Here is a 14802-nt window from a genome sequence, read left to right on the forward strand (position 1 = left end):
ATTGAGTCAACTGGAGATGTTTTTCTTAGCTTCACACTGAAGGATATTTAGTGCTGTTATTTTTATGTTAGAGATAAATATCATTTTATACTTGAGAATTGGTTAGGTGAGCAAACTGTGTTAAAGGGGTATTCCACTGGCTGACCCCCACAGCATGAAAACAGCATTCACAACATTTAGTTTCATGCTGGCCAGTGGAGTACCCCTTTAAAGCTACCCCTTTAAAATAGCATAGATGTAAAAATGTTCACTACATAAACTTACTAGGCTTACACAGATCTAGGTACTATAGCACACACCTGTGAACTTCTTCTTAATTGCATCTTTTGAACTGGCATATATCATCTTGCTTTTTAGAGGTGCATTGTCAGGTGCCCTAAAAAAAACAACATAATCAAAAGAAAAAACATTAAATCAATGATAGTATAACATAGAAACACAAAATATATGGCTGTTTCTAAGGCTCTGTTAATGGGAGAGGTCAAGATCCAGCAACATTCAAGGAGCTTACATTAGATCAGATGTATTTCAATATCTCACCTGAAGTAACTTTACTCTTACATTCCAATACCAGATGGTAAGTTGGATGAGCCACTATTTTGTATGCTTTTCCTCTAAGCCAGTTGGAGCCGCTGTCATTGATTCATTGCTAAATAGTTATGGGAACTCATACTGTTAACTTGCTGTATGCTGTTTTAACGTACGTGTAAAAAATAATGCGCAAAGGAGTTTTGGGAATCGAATGAAATGTCATATGTTTGAATATAATTATGCTTTCATATATCTAGCATTTAGAATAATAAAGAAGAGAAGCTCTAGTTCCCTTATAGTTCTGTATGGTATCCTGTGGCACATAGATGTTGAAAACATAGATCCTGCACACTCGGAAATTGCCAAAGCTGGCTTTCTATAAATGCTTAATTAAAGGGTACCTCTCATCAAAAAAACTTTTGATATATTATAGATTAATGTGTGCAGAATAACTTTACAATTGCATGTTATTAAAAAATATGCTTCTTTCTATTTAATTTTCCACTTTGAAGAAATGACCACTAGGGGTCTCCCTACCAGTCCTGGCAGCAAGCATTTCAGACTCATGCTGGAGTCCTAAACACTACGAGCTGCCAGTCTGCTTTGTTCACAAAGGAGAACACTCAGAGCTGCCAGCCTGCTTTGTTCACAGCCTGTTTGGCTGTGAACAAAGCAGGCTGGCAGCTCTGAGTGTTTAGGACTCCAGCATGAGTCAGAAATGCTTGCTGACAGGACTGATCGGGAAAAATACAATAGAAAGAAGCATATTTTTCATTAACATGCTATTGGAAAGTTATTCAACATTCATTAATCTAAAATATATCAAAAGTTTATTTGATGAGAGGTACCCTTTAAGTAATCAAAGAAGTGTTGTAATCTGGCAGGGACATTTTAGGGAAAACTTTGCTGTAAATGGTAGAGCATTAGCCTGCTACAAAATGGCAGTTGTAAGCCGGCAATGAGAAGCCACACACATGACCACAGGATGTCCTGCACACATTGATGAGCTGTTAGAGCTTTGTATCACTTCTAGGTTTTGCCAACTGCCATTTGCGATGGCACCTTAGATCATCACACCAGCAACTAGGGCAGTGGTTCACTCCATAGCAAAGGCAGGATTGAAGTGCTCACCACAAAGCCTGTCAGGTCATTCAAACAGAACCTGGAATTGTTGATTAAGAAGAAATAGTCAATACCAGTCAAGATTTCTCATTCACCACACCACTGTAAATGAAGGCAGTGGTGGTTAGCTTGCAAGGGGTGCTATGACGCCAAATTACCTTATTTTATGTGTTGGAAATGGTTCGGGAACAGACAGAAGTGTGTAAGAAAGGTGTCACCTGTGTCTTGATGGTGTATAAGGAATATGTGGGAGCTGCTCAAGTTTGTCAGTAGAACAAGCAATCCTCTCTATTGGTGGTCTTTTTGGGTTGTCTGAAGTCTGTTCACCTTGTGTGCATGTCCTAACTGCTCCCAACAGCTACTGTAAGCTTGATAAGAACAGCCTAGATGGCATGCAATTCATCAAAACGACCTGCTCCTTTCAGTCCAATGATATGCCTCCTCTCAAAGTCTCTTATCTGGGCAAATAGAGTGCATTGCAGAGTCATGTCTAGCAGTCAATGATTTTTTTCACCAAGAGGTAAACTACCCAAAAGTAGCCTCTGAGGCAGTGAGAGATAAATGTTTATGCCCTCTTGTAGCAAGATCAGACCACACCTGTAATCAGTTTTGCAGCAATTCAACATTTCTATCTGAATGCAATATTTTTTTAAATTTTAGTTTTTTTTTGTCAATGAATGTGCTTTTCCCTTTTTCAGTTTCAGCCTTTTCAGAATCAGCAATGCCATTGCTGCTGTTGATACACGGGGAACCTCCACTGAGAAAGCTCCTGGTATTGCTAGACTAAGTTGAGGCAAAATACAACATATGACTCATAAGTAATCTGAGTTGCATTGTCTCAAATTATATTAACAATTAGTCAGCAGTTAATGAACAATTATAGAAAAACGAATGTTAATGAGGTATTTCCATCGAATAAAGTATGTCATAGTGCTAGGATACACAATTGATTGATTGTGTGAATGAATGAAAGAGAGAGCACTGGGTACAGGCAAGCATGCTCTGTTATGCCCTGCTACTGTCTATACACAGAGTAAGGGCAGTAACAAGGGAGGATATAGCTGCGCATGATAATGCTATGATAAACATGCTATGAACGTATGTATGATTTAAATGCTAGCAACCTATACCTGATTTCAATGCTAAGAACATATACATGATTTAAATGCTACAAACGTGTGTATGATATTAATGCTATCAATTTGTGTATGATATAAATGCTATGCATAACTGCTAGGAATGTATACATGCAGGGCCAGTGCAAGGATTTTTGATGACACAGGTGAAGGTGCATTTTGGTGACACCCCATCCCCCCTCCCCATTGACAAGATGTTGCGTCGTGGGTTGGAAGCATGGAAGCACCTGGGGCAAGGCAGACTATTGTGTGTCTTTCCTTTGGCCTGTGAATGTAAGAGATTGGTGGTGTATGCATCGCCACTCATCAGGGGCGCAGACAGGATTTTTTCACAGGTTAGGGTTTAGAAACCTAATACAATACCTCCACACTTGGACAACATATTACTAATGCAGTGACTAATACCATCGTAATATTATAATATAAATACCCCTATACAGAGACCACTATACAAGGGACAAATAATTACACCATGCCATGACTTCCCTTTACCACCATATAGTGACTGGATAATACTTCCATATGGATACTGAATAAAGCCATTGTACACAGACCAGTATCACCAATAACCCCACTACACAAAGACCAGTAACACCATTAAAATCATATGCACAGACCAGTATCACTAGTAAAACCACTATTCACAGATCGGAATCATCAATAACACCATTATACAAGGTAAAAATTTGTGCACCACATTATGACTACCATTACCACCATATAGTGATGGGATAATACCAACATACTGATACTGAATAAAAAGCACTGTACACAGGCTAATCAGCCCCATACAATGCCTATATAGTGGACCCCGGTTCTACACAGGCGCTAAAGACCATTTAACCCCTTAAGGACCAGGCCCATTTTGGCCTTAAGGACCAGACCAATTTTATTTTTGCATTTTCGTTTTTTCCTCCTCGCCTTCTAAAAATCATAACTCTCTTATATTTCCATCCACAGACCCATATGAGGGCTTGTTTTTTGTGTCACCAATGGTACTTTTTAATTACATCCCTTATTTAACCATAAATATACGGCGCAACTAAACAAATATTATTTCTGTGGGAAAATTGAAAAGAAAAAAGCAATTTAGCAAATTTTGGAAGGTTTTGTTTTCACGCTGTACACTTTCCGGTAAAAATAACATGTTTTCTTTATTCTGTAGGTCAATACAATTAAAATGATATCCATGTTATATGCTTTTCTATAATTGTACCACTTAAAAAAAAAATCTCAAACCATTTTAACAAAATTTGTATTAACTTTCTAATTTTTCCATATATGGGGCGATATGAGGGCTAATTTTTTGCGCCATGATCTTTAGTTTTTATCAATACCACTTTTGCTTAAGTTTTACTTTTTATAAGTTTTAATTTTTGGCCTTTTTTTTTTTTTTTTTAACGTTTACACCGTTCACCGTACGGGATAATTAACAATATATTTTAATAGTTCAGACTTTTATGCATGCGGGGATACCAAATATGTGTATAAAATATTTTTTTTACACTTTTTTGGGGGTAAAATTGGAAAAACTTACGTTTTACTTTTTTATTGGGGGAGGGGATTTTTCAAATTTTTTTACTTTTTTATTTTTATTTTTTTACTTTTTTTTTTAAACACTTATACCCCCATAGGGGACTATTCATAGCAATCAGTTGATTGCTAATACTGTTCAGTGCTATGTATAGGGCATAGCACTGCTCAGTATTATCGATCTCAGACCAGAGCAGAAGACCCTGGGAGACAGCCAGAGCCATGTGAGGGGACCTCCGGCCGCCATGCCAGATGATAGGATCGCCGCGGCAGCGCTGCGGGCTCATGTGGCCGTGACATGTAGGCGACATGTAGGCGCAACGTCTCCATTGCCCTGACCGGCCATTGTTTCCAAGACTTTTCACCAAGGCAAACCATGTGAGGAACAGCGTGACACCGCCGTGCCCAGCACACATGGTATGCTGAAGGGCCACTGAGACTTGTCCGGGCAGTGGAGGCTTAGGACACAGTGGAGGATGTGGAGGCGGAGTAGCACACTGTCACAGGACCAACGGGCTGACAGAATGTAGCAGGAAGCAGCATGGAGTACACACCAGGGCTTCACAATCCCTAAGAAAAAACAACAATTTTTTTAATTTTTGAAGAAGATTTAGGACAGCGGGTGCTACCTATATATTGCCTGAATGACACAGCCTGGATTTGGCTGATGCATGAGTACACACCAGGGCTTCACAATCCCTCCCAAAAAACACAACAATTTAAGAAATTTATGAAGAAGACTTTTGGATAGCGGGTGCTACCTACGAAAAAATTTGAAATTCCCAGACCCAGGCCCCACAGCGGCATCAGTAAACCATATATTGACTGAATGACACAGCCTGGAGTTGGCTGATGCATGAGTACACACCAGGACTTCACAATCCACTCCACCCCCCCAAAAAAACACAACAATTTAAGAAATTTATGAAGAAGACTTTTGGATAGCAGGTGCTACCTATGAGAAATTTTGAAATTCCCAGACCCAGGCCCCACAGCGGCATCAGTAAACCCTATATTGCCTGAATAACACAGCCTGGAGTTGGCTGATGCATGAGCACACAGCAGGGCTTCACAATCCCCCCCAAAAACACCACAATTTTAGAAATTTTTGAAAAACATTTTGGGATAGCGGGTGCTACCTATGAGAAATTTTGAAATTCCCAGACCCAGGCCCAGCAGCACCATCAGTAAACCATATATTGCCTGAATGACACAGCCTGGAGTTGGCTGATGCATGAGTACACATCAGGGCTTCACAATCCCCCCCAAAAAACAAAATTTTAGAAATTTTGGAAGATTTTAATTTTTGAAGAAGATTTAGGACAGCAGGTGCTACCTATATATTGCCTGAATGACACAGCCTGGATTTGGCTGATGCATGAGTACATACCAGGGCTTCACAATCCCGAAGAAAAAGCAACCATTTTAGAATTTTTTGAAGAAGATTTTGGATAGCAGGTGCTACCTATGAGAAAATTTGAAATTCCCAGACCCAGGCCCAGCAGCGCCATCAGTAAAACATATATTGCCTGAATGACACAGCCTGGAGTTGACTGATGCATGAGTACACACCAGGGCTTCGCAATCACCCCAAAAAAACACAACAATTGTAGAAATTTATGAAGAAGACTTTTGGATAGCGGGTGCTACCTATGAGAAAATTTTAATTCCCAGACCCAGGCCAAGCAGCGGCATCAGTAAACCATATATTGCCTGAATGACACAGCCTGGAGTTGGCTGATGCATGAGTACACACCAGGGTTTCACAATCCCCCCCAAAAAACACAACAATTGTAGAAATTTATGAAGAAGACTTTTGGATAGCGGGTGCTACCTATGAGAAAATTTGAAATTCCCAGACCCAGGCCCAGCAGCGCCATCAGTAAACCATATATTGTCTGAATTACACAGCCTGGAGTTAGCTCATGCATGAGTACACACCAGGGCTTCACAATCCCCCCCAAAAAACACAACAATTGTAGAAATTTATGAAGAAGACTTTTGGATAGCGGGTGCTACCTATGAGAAAATTTGAAATTCCCAGACCCAGGCCCAGCAGCGCCATCAGTAAAACATATATTGCCTGAATGACACAGCCTGGAGTTGGTTGATGCATGAGGAGACCATTGAAATGCCTGATTTTTTTATTTGAAATTTAAATCAAACTTTGAGGGTCCCGGACCTCAGCGTGTGGGTACAAAGGACCAAATCCAACAAGCCCCCACAGGGCTCATGTGGCCATGAGATGTAGGCGCAACGTCTCCATTGCCCTGACCAGCCCTTTTTTTTTTTTTTTTACCCTTATTTAAGAAGAAGTGCATATCCAAGAGTCCAGAAGACTCTATAATGCAGGACAGTGGACCACAAAAAGACATTCTTCTCTAAAGTAATGTTTTCTGAAATTAAGAAGCAGAGTTCATCCATCTCCGTATTATTTTTGACAATTTTAATTAAAGAATCACACACAACAAGCATTCAATGGTGTAATGGTTATTATGCTTGAAAATTCAAGTTTATTACTGAGAAAATTATCATAAAATTTGAAAAAAATTTTACCCAATAGGGTTTAATAACCTCATACATTGAACCATAAATGTTGAAATTTTAATTAAGCATGTATGTATCTATTTCACCAACCGTAAAATTAAAGGCCCAAGCCCAGAAGCATCATGAAGGCAAGTAGTTCCTGAAAGACACAGGAGCAGTCAGGAGTAGACATCAGCAGTATACAAGAGGCTTTCATAACCCCTTACATTGCACGATCAATCGCGAGATCGAGCAATAGCAGGTGTGTGATGCCCTCAGATGTCCGGGGCTGCACGCGCACTACACTGAATGGACCAGCGTGTGTCTATCCTTCACCGACAAGTGCGGGTAACCTGCTCAACCCCGTTCATGATAGGGATTGCAATTATTTGCCATGAAAGAAGAATTCCAATTAAGTGCGGGTTCATAAGCTCAGGTTCATTAAGTCCCTGGCCTTTGTACACACTGCCTGTCTCTACTACCGATTGGATGGTTTAGTGAGGTGCTCGGATTGGCCACGGCGGGGTAGGTGACGGCCCTGGCAGAGCGCTGAGAATTTAAAGATCATTGTTGAAATTAGCATTAAGCATGTATTAGCTACTGCTAAACTTCCGAAAATTAAAGGCCCAAGGCCAGAAACATCTGTGAGGCAAGTAGTTCCTGAAAGACACAGGATGAGCCAGGAGCAGGCATTCGCAGTACCCAAGAGGGTTTCATAACCCCTTACATTTAAAGATCAATGTTGAAATATGCATTAAGCATGTATTTAGCTACTGCTAAACATCTAAAAGTTAAAGGGCCAAGGCCCTAAGCCTCTGTGAGCCAAGTAGTTCCTGAATGACACAGGATGAGCCAGGAGCAGGCATTCGCAGTACCCAAGAGGGTTTCATAACTCCTTACATTTAAAGATCAATGTTGACATTTGCATTAGGCATGTATATAGCTACTGCTAAACATCCAAAAATTAAAGGGCCAAGGCCTGAAGCATCTGTGAGGCAAGTGGTTCCTGAAAGACACAGGATGAGCCAGGAGCAGGCAATCGAAGTACTAAAGAGGGTTTCATAACCCTAATTGATAACCCAAGAGGGTTTCATAACCATAATTGGGAAGTGTTGGTGTAGAAGCATGGTCAATCTACTCTGAGGCATCTGGCATTGGTGGCTGGAAATCCTGGCTGATCCATCCCTGATTCATCTTGACAAACGTCAGTCTCTCCATATTTTTAGTTGACAGACGAGTTCGCCTTGGGGTGACTATGGCCCCGGCTACACTAAACACCCGCTCTGATGGCACACTACTAGCTTGACAGGACAGCTTTTCCAGGGCAAACTCTGCTAGATGCGGCCATAAATCAAGTTTGGCTGCCCAGAAGTCCAGCGGATCTTCAATGGTTGTTGGCATGGCCATGTCAAGGTATGCCACAACCTGCTGGTTCAGGTCCTGCTCCATGTCTACCTGCTGCTGATGAGTTGCTTTACTATGTAGGTGAAGAATGCTACTCATCAGTGACTGTATACTCAGGCTCCTGCTGATTGAGCTGGTACTGCTCCTGCCACCTCTCCCCTCCCCAGCAGCCAGGTGGTGAGCACAGAGGGCCCCCCGAGTCAGACCTGCGAGTGGATGGACCATGTGGCTGATAGACATCGGCCAACTGACTACGTAGAATCTCTCTGTAGTAGATCAGTTTGTCCTCCCTCTCAGTGGGTGTAAAAAAGGCCCCCATTCTGGGACGGTAGTGAGGGTCTAATAAGGTGGAGATCCAGAAGTCATCCCGCTGACGAATTTTGACAATTCGGGGGGTCACTACGCAAGCAACATGCATCGTGCCATTTGCACCAGTGACTCGGAGGGACTACCTGCCTCCATCTCCACTGCATACTGCCACGGTGTGTCTGGGTCCTCTTTCTCGCCTTCCTCATAACCCTCCAGCTCCTCTGGCTGCTCCTGCTCCTCCTCTCCTGTCCGATGACTAGAAACACCAGCCATCTCATCCAACCTAAACTGTGCTCTGCTCTGCCCCTCATCCTCCTCCTCCAGTTCAGCCCCCACAGGGCTCATGTAGTCTTGAAATGTAGGCGTGACGTCTCCATTGCCGTGACCAGCCATCGTTTCAGTCATTTGTTGTAGGAAATGTAGGAGTGGAATTACATCATTCATGGCGTAATCCAGGCGACTTACAAATAATGTGGCTTCCTCAAAGGGCCTCAGCAAACGGCAGGGGTCACGTATGAGCTGCCACTGGTTCACATTGAAGTTACACAGGGGAGTAGTCCTATCTGCTTGGATCATCAAGAAATCGATGATGGCTTTTCTTTGTTCGTATAATCTGTCCAACATATGGAGGGTGGAATTCCAACGTGTGGCAACATCACAAATAAGACTATGTTGTGGGATACTGTTCTGACACTGCAGCTCAAGGAAGGTGTGTGTTACGCCTAGCGCTCCGGGTCCCCGCTCCTCCCCGGAGCGCTCACGGCGTCTTTCTCCCTGCAGCTCCCCGGTCAGTCCCGCTGACCGGGAGCGCTGCTCTGTCATGGCCGTTGGGGATGCGATTCGCACAGCGGGACGCGCCCACTCGCGAATCGCATCCCAGGTCACTTACCCGTTCCCGTCCCCTGCTGTCATGTGCTGGCGCGCGCGGCTCCGCTCTCTAGGGCGCGCGCGCGCCAGCTCCCTGAGACTTAAAGGGCCAGTGCACCAATGATTGGTGCCTGGCCCAATTAGCTTAATTGGCTTCCACCTGGTCCCTGACTATATCTATCCTCCTCCCATGCACTTCTTTGCCGGATCTTGTTGCCCTTGTGCCTAGTGAAAGCGTTTTGTGTGTTTAAAGCCTGTGCACCAGAACTTCTGCTATCTCCCCTGACTACGAACCTTGCCGCCTGCCCCCGACCTTCTGCTACGTCCGACTTTGCTTCTGCCTACTCCCTTGTACCTCGCCTATCTTCAGCAGCCAGAGAGGTGAGCCGTTGCTAGTGGATACGACCTGGTCACTACCGCCGCAGCAAGACCATCCCGCTTTGCGGCGGGCTCTGGTGAATACCAGTAGTGTCTTAGAACCGGTCCACTAGCACGGTTCTCGCTATCCCTCTCTGGCACAGAGGATCCACCTCCTGCCAGCCGGCATCGTGACAGTAGATCCGGCCATGGATCCCGCTGAAGTTCCTCTGCCAGTTGTCGCTGACCTCCCTACGCTGGTCGCCCAGCAAGCTCGTCAGATCGCCCAACAAGATCACCAGCTGTCGTACTTGACCACCATGACACAGCAACTCCAGTCACAACTACAGCAAGTACAGTCACAGCTACAGCAGCAACAACCATCTCCTCCGCCAGCTCCTGCACCCCTTCCGCAGCGAGTGGCCACTCCTAGCCTCCGCCTGTCCTTGCCGGACAAATTTAATGGGGACTCTAAGTTTTGCCGTGGCTTTCTTTCGCAATGTTCCCTGCACATGGAGATGATGTCGGACCAGTTTCCTACTGAAAGGTCTAAGGTGGCTTTCGTAGTCAGCCTTCTGTCTGGAAAAGCTCTGTCATGGGCCACACCGCTCTGGGACCGCAATGACCCCGTCACTGCCTCTGTACACTCCTTCTTCTTGGAAATTCGAAGTGTCTTTGAGGAACCTGCCCGAGCCTCTTCTGCTGAGACTGCCCTGCTGAACCTGGTCCAGGGTAATTCCTCCGTTGGCGAGTACGCCATACAATTCCGTACTCTTGCCTCTGAACTATCCTGGAATAATGAGGCTCTCTGCGCGACCTTTAAAAAAGGCCTATCCAGCAACATTAAAGATGTTCTGGCCGCACGAGAGACTCCTGCTAACCTGCATGAACTCATTCATCTAGCCACTCGCATTGACATGCGTTTTTCTGAGAGGCATCAAGAGCTCCGCCAGGAAAAAGACTTAGATCTCTGGACACCTCTCCCACAGTCTCCACTGCAATCTGCGCCTAGGCCTCCCGCCGAGGAGGCCATGCAAGTGGATCGGTCTCGCCTGACCCTGGAAGAGAGGAATCGCCGTAAGGAAGAGAATCTTTGTCTGTACTGTGCCAGTACTGAACATTTTTTGGTGGATTGCCCAATCCGTCCTCCACGTCTGGGAAACGCACGCTCGCACCCAGCTCTCGTGGGTGTGGCGTCTCTTGATGCTAAGTCGGCTTCTCCACGTCTCACGGTGCCTGTTCGGATTTCTACTTCAGCCAGCTCTTCCCTCTCAGCCGTGGCCTGCCTGGACTCTGGAGCTTCTGGGAATTTTATTCGGGAGTCCTTAGTGAATAAATTCCGCATTCCGGTGACCCGTCTTGTCAAGCCACTCCACGTTTCCGCGGTCAACGGAGCCAGGTTGGATTGCACCGTGCGTTTCCGCACGGAGCCCCTCCTAATGTGCATCGGACCTCATCACGAGGAAATTGTATTTTTGGTCCTTCCTAATTGCACTTCTGAAGTTCTCCTTGGACTACCCTGGCTTCAACACCATTCCCCAACCCTGGATTGGTCCACTGGGGAGATCAAGAGTTGGGGCCCCTCTTGTTCCAAGGACTGCCTTCAACCGGTTCCCAGTACTCCCTGCCGTGACCCTGTGGTTCCTCCTGTATCCGGTCCCCCTAAGGTCATTAAGGACTCTGCCTGCCACAGGAAATGCCTCTCCCCCCCTCCCAGTCCCATCAGGCAAGCCCCTGTGTCCCCGCATGGCCCTCGTCCTGGTGTCACACTGCCCCGTGCCAGGTCTCGCCCTCTGCCCTCTCTCCCCATTCCTACTCCTGCTGTTCTGCCTGCCGTTGAGGAATCCCTCCATCCCTTCCCGGTGTCCTCATCCCAGGGGAGGCAGTTACCGGATAAAGAGAAGGGGAGACTTAAGGGGGGGGGGGTACTGTTACGCCTAGCGCTCCGGGTCCCCGCTCCTCCCCGGAGCGCTCACGGCGTCTTTCTCCCTGCAGCTCCCCGGTCAGTCCCGCTGACCGGGAGCGCTGCTCTGTCATGGCCGTTGGGGATGCGATTCGCACAGCGGGACGCGCCCGCTCGCGAATCGCATCCCAGGTCACTTACCCGTTCCCGTCCCCTGCTGTCATGTGCTGGCGCGCGCGGCTCCGCTCTCTAGGGCGCGCGCGCGCCAGCTCCCTGAGACTTAAAGGGCCAGTGCACCAATGATTGGTGCCTGGCCCAATTAGCTTAATTGGCTTCCACCTGGTCCCTGACTATATCTATCCTCCTCCCATGCACTTCCTTGCCGGATCTTGTTGCCCTTGTGCCTAGTGAAAGCGTTTTGTGTGTTTAAAGCCTGTGTACCAGAACTTCTGCTATCTCCCCTGACTACGAACCTTGCCGCCTGCCCCCGACCTTCTGCTACGTCCGACTTTGCTTCTGCCTACTCCCTTGTACCTCGCCTATCTTCAGCAGCCAGAGAGGTGAGCCGTTGCTAGTGGATACGACCTGGTCACTACCGCCGCAGCAAGACCATCCCGCTTTGCGGCGGGCTCTGGTGAATACCAGTAGTGTCTTAGAACCGGTCCACTAGCACGGTTCTCGCTATCCCTCTCTGGCACAGAGGATCCACCTCCTGCCAGCCGGCATCGTGACAGTGTGCTTGGAGGTGTACTAGTAGCTGAAGTGCATGCACAGTTTCCTTGACATTTTCATGATGTTTTGCAAATGGGGTGAAGACTTGAGGAAGTGCTTGACAACCAGATTCAACACGTGTGCCTTGCAGGGCGCATGTTTCACACTTCCTTGTCACAGCGCGGAGCGGACATGATGTTCTTCCAGTTGTCGGTCACCATGGTTCCCATTTCCAGATTTCGTGGAGTAAGCCATACTCGGATTTCTTTACAAATGAATTTTAGCAGTTCCTCCCCTGTGTGACTCCGTTCGCCAAGGCAAACCATGTGAAGAACAGCTTGACAACGCCGTGCCCTACACACATGGTACGATGAAGGACCACCGAGATTTGGACGTGCAGTGGAGGCCGAGGACACAGTGGAGGATGAAGAGGCAGCGTCGCACATTGTAACAGGACCAACTGCCTGAGAGCGAGAGCGTGGAAGAGGAGGCGGTGTGACCTGTCCAAGTTGCTGTTGTGGCTGTGCAGGAACCACATTTACCCAGTGGGCCGTAAAAGACATGCATTGTCCCTGCCCGTAGTTACAGCTCCACACATTGGCGCTGACGTGCACTTTTGAACACACCAACAGGCTCAAGGACTGGCCCACCTTCTCTTGTAAAAACTTATGCAGGGCTGGTACTTCCTTCTTCGTAAAGAAATGACGTCTTGGGACTCTCCACCTCGGCTCGGCACAAGCCATCAATTCTCTGAAAGGAACTTGGACAGGAGCACATTTAACTTCTGCGCCGTTGGATGATTTGGCGCATACTGTTGTCTCTTGGACATGGCTTCGCCAATGGATTGTTGGCGGAATGGCTGACTAAAAGCAGGAGAAGCAGGAACATCTTGAGCAACAGAAGGAAGGTTTGACACACAGCTCCCTTCGGCTGAGGTGGTGGAGCCTTGGCTGGATGAAGGAGGGAGCGGCTGGCCACTGGGTGATGCAGCAGGCTGGACCACTACATCGGAGCCACGGTTCTCCCAGGCCGCTTTATGGTGGCGAAGCAAGTGTTGATGCAGGGGCCGTGGTGCCGACATTGGGACCCTGGCCACGCTTCACCTTCTGCCGACAGATCTTGCATGTGGCTACGTGAACCTCCTCCGGATGCCGGATGAAAAAAATGCCACACCGCTGAGTAGCTGATTTTCCCACCTACACTAATTGACTGCTACTGGCGCCGTCTCCAGGAACCCCTGTTCCACTACCTCCCGGAAAGGTAGGCTGCTGTCCTTTCACAGTATGTAGGCCGTTGACAGATTAACAGGTACAAAATGGTACCTTACTAAGATGTACGTATGTGGTGAGCACGTATGAGGGAAAAAAATGCGCTACAGTACACTTGGATAACGTGCTTTCATAAAACACCAGCCGTTGATTACTTTTGCCTTGACTTTCCCAGTATTTAGACTTGTTACAGATTCACAGATATAAAATAGTACACTACTTAGATGTAGGTATGTGGTATGCATTTTTGAAGGTAGAAAAATGCACTTTTTTTAAAACACCAGCCGGTGAGTAATTTTACTTGGACTTTCACAGTATGTAGGCCCTTGACAGATTAACAGGTACAAGATGGTACACTAATTAGATTACGTATGTGGTATGCACGTATGAGGGCAAAAAAATGCGCAACAATACGCCAAAAAACTCAGTATTTTTGTAAAACACCAGCCGGTGAGTACTGTTGTTTGGACTTTCACAGTATGTTGGCCTTTCACAGATTAACAGGTACAAAATGGTACACTAATTAGATGTACGTATGTGGTATGCACTGATGAGGGCAGAAAAATGCGCTACAATGAGCCTAAAAACTCTGTAATTTTTGTAAAACACCAACCGGTGAGTACTATTGTTTGGACTTTTACAGTATGTAGGCCCTTGACAGATTAACAGGTACACAATGGTACACTTATTAGATGTACGTATGTGGTATGCACGTATGAGGGCAAAAAAATGCACAACAATACGCCAAAAAACTCAGTATTTTTGTACAACACCAGCCGGTGAGTACTGTTGCTTGGACTTTCACAGTATGTAGGCCTTTCACAGATTAACACATACAAAATGGTACACTAATTAGATGTACGTATGCGGTATACACTGATGAGGGCAGAAAAATGTGCAACAATACGCCAAAAAACTCAGTATTTTTGTAAAACACCAGCCGGTGAGTACTATTGTTTGGACTAAAGAACGTGACCAGAAGGTATGGCGTAAAAATCCCTCTCATTCAGAACAAGCAATGCAATTCACTTCTCTCTGTCCACAAGGCTGATGGAAATAGCAGTTGGCAGTGGAACGCTGTGGCTTCAGCGCACAGACAAGGAGTATGTCCTATGTATGCAGCGTATATGGCATA

The 14802-nt window shown here is 46.0% G+C and overlaps 1 protein-coding gene across 1 annotated transcript in view; it reads right to left on the minus strand.

Annotated features, from left to right (window-relative positions):
* Positions 1-14802, minus strand: part of CFL2 (cofilin 2) — a 128837-nt gene that overhangs the window by 15684 nt on the left and 98351 nt on the right. Inside the window, exon 3 of the mRNA XM_056545896.1 lies at positions 300-376. Within this exon, the coding sequence (XP_056401871.1) occupies positions 300-376 (77 nt within the window). The remainder of the gene's footprint in view (positions 1-299; positions 377-14802) is intronic.

Source organism: Hyla sarda, chromosome 11 (assembly GCF_029499605.1).
Source record: "Hyla sarda isolate aHylSar1 chromosome 11, aHylSar1.hap1, whole genome shotgun sequence".
NCBI lineage: Eukaryota > Metazoa > Chordata > Amphibia > Anura > Hylidae > Hyla > Hyla sarda.